Source organism: Rutidosis leptorrhynchoides, chromosome 6 (genome assembly GCF_046630445.1).
Source record: "Rutidosis leptorrhynchoides isolate AG116_Rl617_1_P2 chromosome 6, CSIRO_AGI_Rlap_v1, whole genome shotgun sequence".
In the NCBI taxonomy this organism is placed as follows: Eukaryota; Viridiplantae; Streptophyta; class Magnoliopsida; order Asterales; family Asteraceae; genus Rutidosis; species Rutidosis leptorrhynchoides.
In genome coordinates this window covers 74,551,749-74,571,520 of record NC_092338.1, presented here as the reverse complement: position 1 = coordinate 74,571,520, position 19,772 = coordinate 74,551,749, and the positions used below count along the sequence as shown (strand labels likewise).

At 36.6% G+C, this 19,772-nt stretch overlaps 1 protein-coding gene across 1 annotated transcript; it reads right to left on the bottom strand.

Moving 5' to 3' along the window:
* Nucleotides 1-156: 156 nt before the first annotated feature.
* LOC139852185 (casein kinase 1-like protein 4) lies at nt 157-9,812 on the bottom strand. The gene is made up of 15 exons (XM_071841413.1): nt 9,620-9,812; nt 9,494-9,534; nt 8,512-8,581; nt 8,257-8,405; nt 7,976-8,071; nt 7,787-7,857; nt 7,492-7,553; nt 7,338-7,401; nt 7,101-7,185; nt 6,902-7,028; nt 6,614-6,696; nt 6,434-6,491; nt 6,208-6,326; nt 5,662-5,840; nt 157-731 (listed from the first exon to the last, which is right to left on the bottom strand). Exons 1-14 carry the CDS (start codon nt 9,693-9,695, stop codon nt 5,670-5,672), a joined length of 1,272 nt encoding a protein of 423 aa, XP_071697514.1. The 5' UTR covers nt 9,696-9,812; the 3' UTR covers nt 157-731; nt 5,662-5,669.
* Nucleotides 9,813-19,772: the final 9,960 nt, after the last annotated feature.

Here is a 19,772-nt window from a genome sequence, read left to right as displayed (position 1 = left end):
AATCAATTTCCTCTATTTCTTCACCATTATCACAGGGTCCCACAGATAAAGAGACTAATTAATCGGACATACAAGTAAAGGGACGATTAGATTTACATAAATATAAAAGAAAAACAGATGAAGGGAAGATTTATTACTTGAATCAGTTGGTCCATGTAATGAAAGCAGCAAGAGCTCTACCCATATGATTCCCAGCTACCAAAAAACACAACAAAATGCCCCAATCACATGGGTCGGACTTTTAACAGAAACTTAATGGACATTTAACAGAAATCAAACAAAAAAACTTGATGGACATTTAACAGAAATCAAACAAAGAAATCAAGAAGTATGTGTACAAGAATTGTACAAACTTTTAACAAAAATAAAAAAAAGAAAAAAAACTTAATGGACATTTAAGTTACACAAGGCACCATAACCCAAGTTGATTTGGATTATCCTTGTTACAATTTGCACCTGCAAATGAAGAAATCTGTGATATGTACTCAGTGACCTTGGGCTTCATATACAGCTTCTGAATCAGGATTATTTTAGTTTACATTCATAGCATGCTTGCTCCTTCATTGAGGCATAAACATGTTGTCAAGAAAGGCACTGAATTGATGGTTTGTGAATTGACAAACATGCCCTTTTAGTTTAACACCGAATCCTATGAAAAAAACAGCTGGCATCACAATATTTTTCGGCATGTCGGAGCTTGGTGCATCACCACTATCTTGACTATACATTATCTGAAAACACAAAAATGAAGAGCTATGTAGTCAACAAAAATCACATTCAAGATAATAGGTAAAACAGGTAAGTTGTTGATATGGAGCGTCAAATATATCACCAAAATTATATAAATTCAATAAGAATTGTATATACTGTAATTAAAATAAAAATAATTTAGAAGGTTTACTGCATTAAAAGTACACTTTGAACCACTTTTGGAACTTTGGACTCATTTTCAATTTAGCTATATTAGATTAGACACATTAGAAGTATATAATACCCCGATGAATGCGTTCATTAGCTGATGAACAAAATAGCCAGCTATATAAGGACGAGTCTGTTAAAGATGTAGGCTTCTTAAAAACGGCAGTTACTTGGTGGTTAAGTTAGGGTTAGGCCAACCCTAATTTAAATGGGCCGGTTTAGGGTTTACATAGATTAGGGTTATGCTTAATCCTTGTCTATAAATACTCCCTCATATGTACTTGTAATGTATCACCTCCAAAATAATAAAATCACTTTCTAGTTCCAAAGTGGATTAAGTCTCACATCGAGACCGAACCACTATAATTTTCTTGTGTCGTTATTTTCTTTTTTGTGTTTATATTCGGCTACTGTATTGTGTGTGATTGCTAGTCGATTAGGGTTGCTACTCTGATCAAGTGCAGGTTATAGCCTTAACAACTGGAATCAGAGCCAGGTTATTGTCTGTTGATATCAAGTTTGATGACAAAGTTAAAGCTCTTTTGTTATTATCCTCGTTACCTGAAAGCTCGTCAGGATCAGTCACAGCTATCAGTGGATCCACAGAGTCCTCAAAGCTCAAGTTTGAGGGCATTCGTGATTTTATTCTTGGTGAGGACATAAGGAGGAAGAGCTCAGGAGAACCATCAGGAAACTTGCTGAGCACAGAAGAGAGGGGTAGGAGAAAAGGCAGAAGTAACATTAGGGGCAGGTCAAAGTCAAGAAGGAGTGTGTCGAGAACAAGGAATGATATTAAATGTTGGAATTGTCAGGAGACTGGGCATTTCCGAAACCAGTGCACTAAGCCAAGAACATCATCAAAGCCAAGGGAAGTTAATGTTGCAGCTGCAACAGATGACTATGAGAATGTCCTTGTGTGTTGCATTGAGAACACAATTGATGCATGGGTTATGGACTCAGGAGCATCGTTTCATGCTACTCCAAGTCCACACTTGATGAAGAATCTACGAACAGGTAATCTTGGTAAAGTTCGTTTGGCTAATGATCATTGTCTTGATATTACAGGGATTGGAGATTTAGAGCTGAAGACCTCTTTGGGCACTAACTGGACCTTGGAAAATGTCCGAGTTATTCCTGGCCTAAAGAAGAAACTAATCTCTGTTGGACAGCTTGGTGATCAAGGATATAGTGTGCTATTTGGTGAAAGTCAGTGGAAAGTAATAAAGGGGAACTTAGTAATAGCCAAGGGTAAGAAGCGAGGCACTCTTTATATGGTAGAAGTTCCAGCTAATGAAGTAAATGCAGTTTCCAATGATCGAAGCTTAACCGGTCAGTGGCACCAATGTTTAGGTCACATGAGTGACAAAGGAATGAAAATGCTAGTGTCTAATGGTAAAATCCTGGTCTAAAGAGAGTTGAATCGGACTTTTGCGAGTCATGTGTTCTAGGAAAAAAGAAGGTCACCTTTGCAAAAGCAGGCAAAACTTTAAAGGCTCAGAAGTTAGAGCTAGTACACACGGATGTGTTCGGGCCTACTCCTGTTTCTTCATTGGGAGGAGCACGCTATTATGTTACTTTCATCGATGATTCAACACGCAAGATATGGGTTTACTTTCTTAATAATAAATCTGATGTATTTGAAGCTTTTAAGAAATGGAAATTTGCTGTTGAATTATCTTCTGATTTGAAGGTAAAATGCTTGAAGTCGGATAATGGAGGAGAATACATCAGCACCGAATTCGTTAACTATTGTGCTGATCATGGCATTCGGATGGTCAAGACGGTTCCAGGTACTACAAAACAAAACGGAGTTGCAGAAAGGATGAATCGTACTTTAAATGAGAGAGCACGTAGCATGAGACTTAATTGTGGGCTACCAAAGACTCTATGGGCTGATGCAGTAAGCACTGCCGCTTATTTGATCAACCGTTCTCCATCAACTCCGCTTGATTTCAAAATACCCGAAGAAGAATGGAGAGGTAAAGCAATCAGTTATGAGCACCTAAAAATCTTTGGGTGCAGTGCATATGATATTAATAAAGATGGTGACAAACTCGATGCAAAAGCAAAGAAGTACGTGTTCATTGGTTATGGGGGAGATAACATGGGTTACAGGTTATGGGATAACAAGGGAAAACATGTTATCAGAAGTAAACATGCCACCTTCAATGAAGCAGAATTGTACAAGGACTTCAACTCAACACCAAAAGAAAAAGAATCAGTTGAATTTGAGGTTGACACAGAGACAACAAGAGAGGATGAAAGGGAAACTCCAGAGTATGAAACTGAAGTTCCAGTGGGAGTTCCTAACAGTGAAAGCTCGAATTCTGATCACGAGCAGATTTCTGATAGTGGGAGCTCAGATTCTGATGATGAGCAGCCCCCACCACAACCTGACCAGTCCAATTGGGTCAGGAGATCTACACGAGTCACAAGACAGCCAAATAGGTTTAGTCCAACAGTTAACTATCTTCTTTTGACAGAAAATGGGGAACCAGAAAGTTATTCTGAGGCAATGAAGGTGAAAGATTCGTTCCAGTGGGAGCAGGCTATGAAAAGCGAGATGGAATCTTTATTGAAAAATCAAACTTGGAAGTTGACCAAGTTACCACCAGGAAAAAGGGTCTTACAGAATAAATGGGTTTTCAGAGTCAAAGATGAAGGGGATGGTTCTAAACGATACAAGGCAAGATTAGTTGTCAAAGGATTTCAACAAAAGAAAGGAGTCGACTATGCTGAAATCTTTTATCCAGTAGTGAAGATGACGACTATCAGATTAGTTCTAAGTATGGTGGCAACCGAGAAGTTACATTTAGAACAGTTGGATGTTAAAACAGCCTTTCTGCATGGCGACATTGAAGAAGACATTTACATGTCTCAACCAGAGGGGTTTTGTGTCAAAGGAAAGGAGAATCTTGTGTGTAATCTAAAGAGAAGCTTGTATGGTTTGAAACAAGCTCCCAGACAGTGGTACTTGAAATTTGATAATTTCATGGAGAAGACGGGATTCGTGAGAAGTTCTACAGATCATTGTTGTTATTTGAAGAAGTTCAAGAGCTCCTATATTATATTGCTTCTTTATGTCGATGATATGTTAATTGCAGGTTCTGATATGGTTGAAATACGCAATTTGAAGAAGCAATTATCTAGAGAATTTGAAATGAAGGATCTCGGGCCAGCTAAGCAGATTCTCGGTATGAGTATATGCAGGAATAAAGATGGGTCAATTTCTTTATCTCAAGAAAAGTATATTCGTAAGGTTCTTGAAAAGTTCAGAATGAATGGTGAGTGTACAAAGCCAAGAAACACACTGTTAGGAAGTCATCTAAAGCTTTCTAAACATCAGTCTCCTAAAACTGAAGTAGAAAAAGCAGAAATGGCTAAGGTTCCTTATGCATCCGCCGTGAGTAGTCTAATGTACGCTATGGTGTGTACAAGACCTGATATAGCACATGCAGTTGTGATGGTTAGTCGCTTTATGTCAGCTCCGGGGAAAGAACATTGGGATGCAGTGAAGTGGATACTGCGGTATTTAAAGGGTACTTCCAAAGTTGGGTTATGTTTCAAGGGTAGGGATACTACTCTCAGGGGTTATTCTGATGCAGATCTGGGTAGATGCAATAATAACTTCAAGAGCACCACTGGGTATGTATTCACTATAGGAGGAACAGCAGTGAGTTGGATGTCTAGGCTTCAGAAGAGCGTGACTCTATCTACTACGGAAGCAGAATACATGGCTTTGACTGAAGCCAGTAAAGAACTAGTATGGTTGAAGACATTCATGAAAGAACTGGGTATCAAACAGACAGAATTTGTCTTATATTGTGATAATGAGAGAGCAATCAAGTTAGCGAAGAATCCAGTCTATCATGCTAAGACGAAGCATATTGGCGTGAAGTATCACTTTATCAGAGAACGGATAAGCAATGGAACATTTAATCTGGAGAGCATTCCAGGTTCAAAGAATCCGGCAGATATGTTCACCAAACCAGTAACGATGGATAAGTTGAAGCTGTGCATAGCTTCAACTGGCCTTCAGGAACATTGAAGAGATGGCAGGAACTAGAGAGAGAAGAGACGAGCTAGGTCTTGCATTGCAGAAGTACAAGAGTGCAGATCGATGGTATTTGAAGCCTCCAAGTGGAAGATTGTTAAAGATGTAGGCTTCTTAAAAACGGCAGCATTTCAGGTTCAAAGAATCCGGCAGATATGTTCACCAAACCAGTAACGCTGGATAAGTTGAAGCTGTGCATAGCTTCAACTGGCCTTCAGGAACATTGAAGAGATGGCAGGAACTAGAGAGAGAAGAGACGAGCTAGGTCTTGCATTGCAGAAGTACAAGAGTGCAGATCGATGGTATTCGAAGCCTCCAAGTGGGAGATTGTTAAAGATGTAGGCTTCTTAAAAACGGCAGTTACTTGGTGGTTAAGTTAGGGTTTGGCCAACCCTAATTTAAATGGGCCGGTTTAGGGTTTACATAGATTAGGGTTATGCTTAATCCTTGTCTATAAATACTCCCTCATATGTACTTGTAATGTATCACCTCCAAAATAATAAAATCACTCTCTAGTTCCAAAGTGGATTAAGTCTCACATCGAGACCGAACCACTATAATTTTCTTGTGTCGTTATTTTCTTTTCTGTGTTTATATTCGACTACTGTATTGTGTGTGTTTGCTAGTCGATTAGGGTTGCTACTCTGATCAAGTGCAGGTTATAGCCTTAACAGAGTCATATGAATTACCCGGTATATCACTTCGCAGAAGAAATACGGCGCAAGGATGAAATCCAGCTGCTAGAAGGAGCTGTACTATCTGCATTATCAGGGTTGGAGTCTGACGGCAAAGCAGGTTTTGCGGGGTATCTTTTTGGGGCAGCACCCTGAGTAGAAGAAGATGGCGGCATCTGTGAATAGCCCAATGTCTGTATTTTCAGCATTATACATTCAGTCCCCGTATATACAAAAAATTCAAAGCTAGTATTGTGATAAGTACGAACAATGTTCACTAACTATATAATAAGTAACTGCAGAAGTTTACCTACACCATGAAAAGAGTCAGTTTTTGACCTTTCACTATATATATAAAAAAAAGAAGAATCATTCTTTTTATTTTTAATCGAGTAAAAACATGTAAAGTTTTCAACTTTTTTGTGTAAATCTGACACCTCCTGAACTATTGGGATATTTTATGTAGGTAAATAAACATACAGCTAAAGAATATGTGTGTGCTGTCCACACGTGTACATTTCCTATGACCCTTTCTAAATCAATAAGAGGCAGACGACTCACATTGTCCGTAGTCATTCTATTGACTGGCGATTTAAATTGCAATCGGACACCAGGACCTGAAGCAGTGTTTGACCTCATACGGTCTGTTATTTCAGCTGAATAAGTAGCATTGTTGCTTCCTGCCATCAAAAAGAAAACAGAATTGACATATACTTGACAACACAGGTATCTTCACAGAATCAAAATTCAGATAATACATGCAACGAGCACCAAGAATATCTCTAACCTTGATGTTTTCCCATATCCTTCCGAATGGCTCCACTGCTGCTTTCTCCATGAACTGGCTGCAAGCCACGGATATAGAGTTTATTTAAAAAAAAAAAAAAAACACCAATAAACATTGCAAAGCGCAATGAAATACACATGTAAATAATGGAGAAAGAATCTAGATTGCAAGAACACTAACCAATGCGTTTGGTTGAGGTTTACTCTTTTGTGACTGTTGGTACTTCAGGATAGTCCAATCAAATATGTAATCAAATTCTAATCCTGCATGACAAATATACCATTGATGCTATTCATTCACCACTGTTGAAAGTAAACTCATAATTGCCACATAAATTTCAAAATCACACAAGACACAATAGCATCTAAAAATTCTAGATGACGAGAATAAATTAAAATAGTGACTAGATGCTTAAGATGCCCTCATATAATCACAAACTACAAGTTAATTTAGATTCACACCAAATACCTTCACGAGCAAACAATTCTCGAAATAGACGTTTCAAAAATCCATAATCAGGTCTCTGATCAAATGTCAATGAGTGGCAGTAATGGAAATATGAGGCGAATTCTACAGGGTGAGACTTGCATAGAACCTTTAAGAATTGAAGTCGAACGTCACTATACAAAGAGATCTGACATGTTAACTCAACAAGCTAAACACAAACCTCAATGGGAGTTGATAACTTCTTTTCACATATTTTGTCATACTTCTGCTTTTTTGTGGCAGCTTTTAGACCCTGCCATGGAAGACTAGACAAGCCCTTGTAGTCAATAAAAAAAAATGCTTGAGCACCACAAGATAATACAAGTACAATACAATCATAGACTCAAAGATTACACATATACGAATAAAGCATCCACAGGTTGTTTGATAATACAACACATCACAGTAAAAAGTATACCTTCCTCTCAAAAAATATAGAAGTACATAACCAAGAGACTCCAAATCGTCACGTCGGCTTTGCTCTGTAAAAAGAGTATTGGGATCACTAAATGTTTATCAAGATAAAGATAATGTACGAACAAGTTTGGTAAAAGGCTAAAAGCTACTCTTACCAATTCCAAGATGAGTATTGCAGCTTGCGTAGCGTGCCGTTCCAGTTAAGTTTTTATTCTCCCTATAGAAGTTGGGAATTCACTTGTGATAAACATTGTGTATGCGAGGTGACACATTACGATATACATAAGTATACAACTGTATACTCAACAAAGAAAAATTTAATAAACTTCATTCCATGGTAGATATCATATAGAAGTATGTAACCATGTCAATCTCACTTTCTAAGCAAGCTGTCAAGATATGAGGGATTCGGATTCTAACCAGTCTATATATGCTAGCTTTAAATGTTACCTGTACGGAATATGTCGATGGGTTGTTGCATCACGATATCTTTTAGCAAGCCCAAAATCAATAATGTAAACCTGATGAATATGATGAAAGTGAAGTACTATTAGGAACAATACATGCATATATGATAAAGACATAATCGAAAAATGCTTGCTCATCAGTAATAGAGCATGAAAAGACTCTTATTCTCACTTGATTCGCTTTTCGCCCAAGACCCATTAGAAAATTATCAGGCTTTATATCACGATGTAAAAACCCTTTGGAATGAACATATTCAATTCTCGTTATCTGCACAACGAGATTAGCAACTTAATCATCTGTATGAATTATGGGAGGAAATATTGCAACAGCAATGAAGTTAAAATTAAACACAAATGGAAGAGAGATAACCAAACTCTATTAAAAGTAAGACTAACTGATACATAAATTTGATAGTGGTACAATATTCAAGTTTGGTGTAGAGACGTAGTTACCATTTGATCAGCCAACATTAAGACTGTTTTCAACTTAAATTTCCTCCCACAATATACAAACAGGTCCTCAAGACTTGGTCCAAGTAAATCAATTACTAGAATGTTATCCTCGCCATCTAGACCAGACCATTTTATGGCAGGTATACCACCTACAAGTGATTAAATAAACATAAACAGATATATGATATATCATTTTTGTATAGAAAAAACTACTTGATATGAAACAATAGAAAACATGCAAATAAAAAGACGTACTTCCTCCCTGAAGAATATTGTATAACTTAGCTTCATATAGAAGTTGTGGATGCTTCGTCTTATTGTTCTCCTGCAAATTCAGTAAACAATATCACAATTTACGTTCATGTTAAACTAAAACATGGTGTGTCAAAGTTGCAAGTAATATCGTGCTAATGCTTAATGTCTTAGTAGAACATAGACACCGAAAGGAGCTCGGTACAATTACTCAGTATCATACAGATAACACACTTGTGTGTGTATATATCTATATATTATGCACATAAAATAAACTACAATTGCTAGCAATCATGATTTCATAATTCAACCTAAAACCAGCTCAATATCTGAAGCAAAAAAAGGGATTATATATCGGGAGTGTTTGTAGGCCACTCGTATTTGAATATGATTTTGAAAGCCATCCAAATTAATCTTTTCGTGTTTGTAGGCCACCCATATTTAAAAGTGATTTTGTAAGTCATCCAAGTTCGTATGTTGTTACATATATACCAAATTCGACTAAAAACTCTTTGAAAAAATATAAAAAACGCAAATACTCGTGTATTTGGTAACAACTAATCGTTATATAAATAATGTTATATAACAAAAACTTCGTTATTTGGTTACATTTTTTAATGTGATTTGCCAGATTTGGTACGTATCGAACAACGTACAAACTTTGATGGCCTACAAAATCGCTTTCAAATATGGGTTACCTATAAACATAAAAAGATAAACTTAGGTGGTCTACAAAATCATTTTCAAATATGGGTGGCCTAAAAACACAAAACGATAAACTTGAATGGCTCCCGATATACAATCCAAAAAAAACAGCTTGAATTCGGATTCTAATTTGTAAACCTCAAATCACAAACCCTAACTAGACAATTTCACCTCACTGCAGCTAAACTTATACTACATTTCACTAAAATCAATCATAGATGCGAGTAATCAAGCTAATCAAAAACATGAAATGAAAATACTAATTGACTTGGATACTTACGATCTTAACAGCAACGATCTCAAACGTATCTATATGCGTTGCTGCACCAAAAACCTCAACTCAATCAAGTTCGATTTGAACAAAAATATGCATTTATAAAAATAAAATTTATTAAAAAGTAAAAACCTAGATGAATTTCACCGAAGGATCCACTTCCGATCTTACGGCCGAGCTTATACTTTCCACCGACTATCCTATCCATACAATTTACAATGTACAGATCAAACACTAACGGAAAAACGGACGGAGATTGACGACGGAAGAACGAGCAAAGAAATGGAAGCAGCTGGTCTTCGAAGAAAAATTGGAGGTAGATAACAAGAATTATTGGGGAGAGAAGATTTTGTGTGTACGTATAATTTTATTTTATTTTATTATTTTATTTTTAATTATTAATTATTAATTAATCATTTAATTTAAGAATTAATAAGGATTAATTATAAAATAATACGGAGTAAATAATATGGAGTAATAATAAAAGTAATTATAATAATTATTATTATATTATTATATACTCCGTAGTATTTTAATTTAATTAATTTTATAATTATATTAAATATCAATATTAATATTATTTAATCAATTATTATTATTATTATTATTATTATTATTATTATTATTATAATAAACTTAAAAGTATTAAAACTTACAAAAAATTAGTGGGAAGCCTACAGACAATCTGGGCCCCCACACCTCTAGCAATAGCAAAACCTATCCTAGTAAAAATATGAGCAGCAGCACCGGCACCAATATCTTGCGCCATCGAACTCTTCTGAACCCGCTTTAGCAAAGAAACAGCATCCTTTTCTAATTCCCCAAGGGAAGAAAATGAGAAAGGAATGAAACCATAACCAATCGCCTGACAGCTAGATTCGTACTTGACCCGCTTCCGACGAGCCGCATCAACCACAGCACGTCCAGGGACAAAGTCAGAAAGCCCAGACTGTGTCAAAGGAGAAGACCCTGTCAAGTCAACACAAACATCGCGACCACAATCCCAGGAATAAAGTAACACATCTGCAGGTCTGAGGGCCCTGTCGTTCCCTCCAGACAACCCAATGTCAACCTCCTTTCTCGCTGAAATCCCAGATCGATAACAAACATCAACAAGGGAATCCCGAACAACATTATGTCGATGCTTAATACCCACCATACCAGCACAAGACACCGCGTGATCCCCGAAAATATCCCCAGTAAAAACCCTTGAACAGGCAGAGCATGCCGTCGAGATAGAGAACAATGGAACACCCAACCGGTAGCACAACACACATCGGTAAGTCTTTGCGTTCATCGTCTGACCCAACCCCAAAATAGGGACTGCCCTTAGCCAAGCAGAGGTGTGATCACCCTGCTGCGATTTCCATAAGGCCGATTGTCGGGGAGATAATGAAAAAGTGGATTCTGCAGAAGCGGTAACCTTTGTGAAATAAACATCTGCCAATTTCTTCATGAGTATGGGGGCAGCGACCTCACTCTGATTACCTAAAATATCAAACCCAACCGTTTTATTAAACAGACCCAATGCATCTTCAAAAGCACGACCAAGACCAACAATACCCGCATGACGTAGGAGCTTGGTCTGCAACCCAGCAGACTGTAATCGAGAAGCCAGAAAAGCATAATGACGAACATCTCCCGCAGAATAAACACCAAGCCCTCCAAATGCAAATGGCAAGGTGGCAAGCCGCCACTGCCAATCACCAAACCCAGGCCCTGAAGCAGTAACAATACGCTCCAAGGAAGATCGAAGGGCTCCATCGAAAGCGCGTTGAGCCGCCTCAAATATACTAGGAGGACAAGTACGCAAGGTAAAGTAGAGTTTAGAAACTCCCGTACATGCCCTAAGCAACAACAACTCACACTGAGGATCATCAAGCTTAGCAACCTTATCCATAAGCGCAATGGACTTGGTCACCCTTTGCATCACCAGTTCACTACTAAAACCAAGATCGGAACTTGCGGGGGCCCCAAGCAACTTAACACCATTTAAAGGTCGAGCAATATTAGGAGGAAAGACACCTACTTGCCTGCTGCGAGGGTCCTCCGTAGGCCAGAAAATTTCTGTTTTTTCAACGTTGAGATGAAGCCCAAAACGAGGCCCATCCCCCATAATCAAATGCAAAACCTTCCCCACCACCAAAGTGTCCCCAATAATAGTGCCATCATCCAAATACCACGCCTGAAGACAAACCTCAAAATTATCTCTGATTTTAGAAACCAAGGGTTGTAAGACCAAAGCAAAAAGTAGCGGACCAAGGGGATCACCCTGTTGCACCCCCTGAGAAGACCATAAGGTGTGGTTCCCATAATACAATCTTGCTGGATTAGAGTAGCAAAATTCAACCCACTGAGAAATGCTCGGACAAAGGCGGCGAACTTCATGTAACATGAACGTACGATCAACAAGATTGAATGCATTTTGAAAATCAACTAATAACATAGAGAGGCCAACATCAGAGCCACGATCCTCAATCAACCGATTCACAGCATGAAGAATAGCCTCACTACCTGAAGAAACACCAACACCAAATTGAAGACCATCGAAGTAACTTCCCAAAGACTGGCCAACCATAGCAGCGCCAACCTTCGAAACAAGACGTCGCCAAACAGTACCCACAGCTATAGGACGAATACCACCGCCAGGCTTGACAAGCGGTGTGAGGGGAGCACTAGCTATATACTCTCCTAATTCCATAGGGCACCTTCCAGCTAGAAAGAGATTAACGACCCCGGTAATAGAGCCAACCAACTCATCCGAGACTGCCACAGCAGCACCACTCAAGCAATCCATAAGGTGTTGTGCACGTAAACCATCCCTACCACATGAGGTGCCCCGGGGAAAACTTTTAATCTGGCCCAAAACAACAGCAGAAGTCGTAACGAGGTGTAGGTGATCAACCGGCATATCAGGCAAGGATGGAGCTATAGAAGAAGGATGCTTAGACAGCAAGTCCGCCAGCGTGGCGTCATTATAAGGAGCAACGCCTGATGAAGAAAGAACACGAGCTGCAGCGGTGTAATGGCCATCACAAATCTTCCTACGACACTGCTTAATATTACGCTCTTCCAAATCAAGGACCTCATCATCAGCCACTGACAACATAGGAGAATCCTCTGCCAAATACTCCCTCACAAGCTGTAAACTTCCACCCGCTGTCCCCCAAGAGCAAATAGCACGGGAAATATTCTCTTCCTGATGCCGACGCTTTATCGAAGACCTAGACTCACGACAACTCCGTGGCCGAAAGGTTTTAAGGGTACAAAGGGGTAACACCAACAAAGAGACCCAACTAGAAATGTCATCAGGCTTAGAGATCACCTTATCAAGAGCACCTTTCAAAACCCGAGAAAACCCCAAACGACACTTGGGAGGGATAAACTTAACCGTGCGAAACCCCTTAGAGAACAAACGATCAAGGAGAGCCACGTCAAAACCATCGTTATGATCACGCACCGAACCATCCTCAATACAAAGTCGAGCAGGAGAATAGGGGGCTAGTGGCTTGGTAAAATTATGAAGTACAAAACGAACAACACCATTTCCCTCATCGGGGGGAGGCACATCTGGGCCCCTACCATGACGGCACTTAGCACGTACCGTGTGTGTTTTGTAGCAAACACCACATAACCAAATCCCCATACGCCTAAAGGTAACATCAGCCTCAGTATAAACACCCAGATTAGAAGTAAGAGAATGTCGAGTGATATCCCACGCATCGATACCACAATGACGATCACTAAGATGCTTCATAAGAGAACTTCTAACAAGCCCATTTCCACTCCCATTTTGACAGCCACTAAGACCCACAAAGGGACAATGAAAATTCACAGCGGCATGTGACATAGCTACACACAACCTTTAGTTGTAGTGCATAGCTAAAAAGACAGATGCAAGAACCTCATACACCGTAATATAATTAAAACCATGAAGCCAAGATAAAACTCATTGGGGACTTTTAACAAACACCTTGTGGGCATCCCAAAAATATTATTATTATCTCTGCTCTGCACAGCTCTCATCCATGAAAATGAAAATGAACGATGATGAATGAATATAATTAAGGTATTTGAGAGTGATTGACTAACGTGAGGGAACACAACAGCAGCGGATCAACTCTCACGGCAGGCAGTTTCAATAATTAACCATTGGATTGGATTGGAAATTGTAGCTTACATACATATATTTGTAGGGTTCTTGCTCATCTGATAACATAGATTCTTGGAAATGGAAGCTAACAGCATTACTGGACAGCTATTATTATTATTATTATTATTATTATTATTATTATTACATACTCCGTACTATTATTATATAGTAATAGTAATAAAAATTGTAATATAAGAGTTTTGCTAATGTATTTAATACATTTAAATGTAATCAATAAAAAATGAAGTTTCATCATTGCATTTAATATTTGTTACGTAACTTAATTTAATATTTATTAATTTTATTTATGAATTAATTATAACTTAAGATATTTAAGAAGAAATAAAAATTTATCATTTAAATTAATCTTTAAGTGTGCGTGATAATAGTGAAATATATATATTTTTTCTAAAAATGTTGTTGGATCTAAAAACATTGAAATACAGAAGCTTTATAATTATACTAGTAAGATGTCATTGATCCGGTATTGTTACGTGATAGGAATGATATTGTTGGCACGGACATGTTATGCATCCGCCATCACCACTTCACTACCCTCTTCGCGCTATTTAAACATATCTATTACAAGCATCACGATGGGTAAAAATGACTTGTGCCATCTATTTTTTTAGCTTATACTTAAATTGAGTCTCAATTTTTAAGAATTGTGTGAGAAAATGTTAACGTGTTTTTTGAACAAAAAAGGCGAATACTATAAAAGTTAGGGAACTTTGTTAACGTGTTTTTGATGTGACAGTCTAGATGACGCTAATGCTCCGTTCCCGAGTTTTGTTAAAGAGAAAAGAGTGAATGGAAGAAGAAACAAAAGAACATATCCAAAACTTTTGAATTTAATAGGAAAATTATCCACAGCTTTTCTTCACTTCTTTCCGTTCGTATACTAAAAACTAATAACACCAAAACTTTATATTATATTTTCTTTCTTCACATATTAAGGTGCGTTTGATAAAACTGAATGATTCAAAGATTATGAATAAAATTACTTCTGAATGACATAGTGTTTCATAATTCTTTTGAATACTTGATGTTATGCGATGTGTATATAAAATAGTTATTAATTTTAGCAGGAAATACTATTAAATACGATACAATTTTACACAAGATATTTATTTATTTATAGAATGGATATACTTAAACCTTGCTACAACACTTATAGGCAGTGTACCTAATCGTACAGTAGTGTAGTTTTTAGTAAGTCTGGTTCGTTCCACAGGGAAATCTTTAAACAAAGCTCAACGCTATATTAGTTTACTTTTATTAAAAATACAAATATATATATAAGTAATATTATTATTATAAAGGGGGGTTTTTACCGTTTAATGACCGGTTTGTCGATTTTAAGACTTTAGTCGCAGTTAAAACCTAATGTAAAATATAAAATAAATACAAGACTTAAATTAAAGCGTAAAGTAAATAACGATAATGAAATTGCGAATAATAAAAGTGCGATAAAATAAACTTACGATAATTAAAAAGTACGATAATTAAAAGTGCGATTAAATAACAATAAATAAAAGTGCGATAATTAGAAGTGCAATTAAATATAAAATAAAGGAAATTAAATATGAAATAAAAGAATTATGCTTATTTAAACTTCCGTAATAATGATGTTTGACGTGTTGATTTTAGTTTTATGCCCATGGGTTAATTGTCCTTTGTCCTGGATTATTTAATATGTCCGTCTGGTTTTTGTCCATAACAGTCCATCAGTCATAAATATAAAGTGCGAGTGTCCTCATCAAATTATTCTTATACCCGAAGTTAAATATTCCAACTAATTGGGGATTCGAATTGTAACAAGGTTTTAATACTTTGTTTAATGAATACACCAGGTTATCGACTGCGTGTAAACCAAGATTTTACTACTTTGTTAACAATTACACCAATTACCCTTGAATGTAATTTCACCCCTGTTTTAATTATTCTAGTGGCTATTAATCCATTCCCGTGTCCGGTTAAATGAACGATTATTCGTACATATAAATACCCCGCCCATCGTGTCCGATCGAGTGTATATGGTAATTTATAGGGACGCCCAATTGTAAATCTTTATATTAACATTAACAAACTATCATTTAGTTAAACAAATATAAAGCCCATTAATAGCTCATAGTCTAATTTCCACAAGTGTCGTTCTTTTGTCCAAACCCCAATTATGGTACAAAGCCCAATTACCCAATTTTAGTAATTAGCCCAACATCATGATTACTTCGTTTTAAATAAGCATAATAATAACTTAGCTACGAGACATTAATATAAAAAGGTTGAACATAACTTACAATGATTAAAAATAGCGTAGCATTACACGGACAGAATTTCGACTTACACCCTTACAATATTCGCTAACATACCCTTATTATTAGAATTATAATTAAAATTAAAATATAAATTATAAATATAAATATAAATTTTACGTATGAATGAGGAAGAAAAAGATGATGATTTTGATCAGAATTCGGTTGGCTTTATAGGCAGTTTTCAATTTTGGGGCTCCGCGACTCGCGGTGAATTTTGCCTTCAAACTCCGCAAGTCGCGGAGTTTGAAATTCCAGCTCATATCTTGGAGTCTTTCTCTACCGACGGTTTTTATTTATAAATATAATATATATATAATTAATATAATTAATTATATATTATATTATATTTATATACCTAGTTAACTTGTAATTTTTAGTCCGTTGCGTCGAGCGTTAAGAGTTGACTCTGGTCCCGGTTCCGGATTTTCGAACGTCCTTGCGTACAATTTTATATTTTGTACTTTGCGTTTTGAATCTTGTACTCTTGTAATTTCGAGACGTTTCTTATCAATAATTGGAACCTTTTTTATTGTCTTTTGTACTTTTGAGCTTTTTGGTCGTTTGCGTCTTCAATTCGTCGAATCTGTCTTTTGTCTTCACCTTTTATTATTTAAACGAATATCACTTGTAAATAGAACAATTGCAACTAAAAGCTTGTCTTTCTTTAGGAATAATGCTATGAAATATATGTTCGTTTTTAGCATTATCAAATATTCCCACACTTGAGCGTTGCTTGTCCTCAAGCAATATTGTCTTGAAATACAAGAATCACTTCTTTATTCTTCACACTTTGTACATCAGTGATTTCTATACGGTGGTATAAACAATGGTAGTAACGATATGGTTTACAGTCCCACATGACTATAAAAATTTAGATCCATTAAGGAAATTGGATCTTTATGAAAACATTTGATCTTTTGAAATCTAGTTTTTACCCTAGATAAGTTTTCCGGAATAACCCTTTACCGGTGTTTGCAAAATATTTTTGTGGGTTTGGTGGGTTTCAGATTTGAAAATTTTAGCTCAAACTTGCGGTTTTGTGTCACCCACTTGCTAACCTTGTATTTGAAAAGCAACACGTCCAGTTTACTTGTCCCGTATATTACCTTTCGGTAAACTACCGTCCGGTTGTAAAGGAAAGCGTTGAACAAGCAACTGTTAAGGCAATGTCCCGTGACATGCTTTTGATTATGGTCTATAACGTGTCGGACGCAATTACTATCCTTGGTAGGAGCAATAGTAAAGCTCACCCTTATAATTTTTCGGTATGGCACAAGGTCCTGTCTTTGACCACTATGCAACCACCGTTCTTACTGTTGACACCCGATTTAGTTCAGGTGACCTAATGAATTCCAGGTGAATTCCTAGGATTTTACGTTCAATGGTAATGAACGCATTAAAAATAGGGTTTTCAGAAAACAAATCGGTTTATAATTTTGATCAAAATATTTTCTCGTTCAAGCTCGAGTTTAGATATCATTGAATTCCATGAGTTTAAATTCTCAATCTTTAAGGTCAATCTCTAGGATTGAGTGATATCAGTCTTAAAAGCTGATTTTTAATCTTTAAGGAGATTATCCTTTCTGGGGATCTGATTCATTAGTCTTATCAAGCTAATTTGCACGGTGCCCCCCCATTGTACGAGATAAATCCTTTTCATGGTTAGGATAAATCTGACCACTTGGCGACCCTGTTTAATGCTGAGGTCTGTGGATTTCCTGCTGATTTTAGTGATGACTTTTCTAGATTTTTCGTCAACCTACAGCTGGTCTGGACGACAACTTCATGACCTAAATCAAGAAGTGCGTGTCTTTTTCGGAAGACTTTACTTCCTTTTAATGATGGAATTGATTCATCATGTAGATCCATCTCTTCTTTTCTTTCATCGGGTAAAACAGTTTAGTTTAGTCCAAAGCAAAAGTATTTTCAGTTATTTGTTACAGATATATGTGACATATGTTTAAGATAACTTGGTAAATTTTCCCACACTTGGCTTTTATTTTCCTTTTTATCGTCCTCTATTCCATTTTAAATGAATTTTAACATTTTAGTTTGTTTCTCAATTTATGTCCTTTCCGAGGTAACAATAATTTCGGTGTTAAAACCTAGTTTTATCGTTCATAAATATGTATAACATGATTTTGAGTTCATTTAATTGAAATTTTTTTTTTTTTTTAAAAAATTTTACTAGAATTAGGTAGTTAGTATATAAGACTAGGGCTGTTCTTTATTATCAGAGAGCACTAGATTCTAATACAACTACTGCTTTACTAGTTTTTTTAATGGTAACCAAGTGTTTAAGATAAAAATTTTAAAATCCGAAAGAATTTAACCCCTTCCCACACTTAAGATCTTGCAATGCCCTCATTTGCAAGAAATCAGTAACAATTTAAATTATTGAGGGTGATTAGTGTGAAAATGATTAAATTTTACCAAAGTTTCCAAATATATTGGCGTTTGTTTGCTGAATGATAAATGCTGCACATCATTTGTTCATTCCGTCTTGTTGTTATTTCACATATATTTTGCATCTTGTCGTCAAAATTAGTTGCTTTTGCTGAACTTAATGCCAGTCTTTGAAAATGCGTTGTTTTACCCTGTTGTGTACATAAGATAAACTGCAAACATATATACATATTTTTGAAGTTTGGTATATTACCCCACATTCAAAAATTATTAAAATCTAAGAATAAAAGTTAGATAATTATAAAAATGATTACAATATTAACAAAAGTATTAAACGTATCAATAATTACAAATTACAAAAAAAAAATAATAAGTAAACTAAGGATGATATTGGTACCAATAGGGGTTCCAAGCATAACCATAAGTGCTATAGAATGCTTCGGCAGGGTCATACGTAGGATACGGTGGCTGCATCTCTATAGACCAAGGAGGGAAGATGGGTTTCGGTGTAGGAATATAGTTTCTACCTATATGTTGGCAATGAGCTATGATCTGGTTCTGATGAACTTGCCAATCTTCAAATGCTCTCTGTCTAGCATTTTCGTATTCCTGAGAAGCTATAAACCTATGCATTTCTTGCATATCATTCCCCCCTCCTACATTACCTTGCTGCTGGTTTCTCTCCACCTGTGGATGTCTACCATGGTATCGTATTGCGGCGTTATTTCGCCTCTTCAAAACTTTCGCACCATGGTATACATTTAAACCTATAGTATCGCGGGGTTCCGGCTCTTCTAGTAATAATCCCCCCCGACTTATATCCACACCGAGATATTCACCAATCAAAGTAATAAAAATACCACCTCCTATTATGCTATGTGGTCGCATCCCCCGAACCATAGCTGATAAATAATAACCCACACAATATGGTATACTTACAACGCTTTGTGGGTCTCGAATACACATATGGTAAAACAAATCCTGTTCATTTACTTTTTCTTTGTTCTTACCCCTTTGTGTAATCGAATTAGCTAAAAACCTATGTATCACTCTTAATTCGGCTCTATCTATATCCAAATAAGAGTAATTTCCCCCTTTGAAACGGTGATGGCTTGTCATTTGACTCCACACACCGTGTGTATCAAAATTTTCATCTATCTTTCTACCGTTTAGTATCAATCCTCTACAATCGGCAGACGCTAACTCCTCAGGCGTATATATACGTAAAGCCTGAGCCATGTCCAGTAAAGACATGTGGCACATCGAACCGCCTAACAAAAATCTAATAAAAGAACGATCGGTTAAACTAGCTACCCGATCATTCAACTCTATACTACATAACAATTCTTCACACCATACTTTATATACAGGTCTACGTATGGTGAATAAATGTACCCAGTCATTAAAA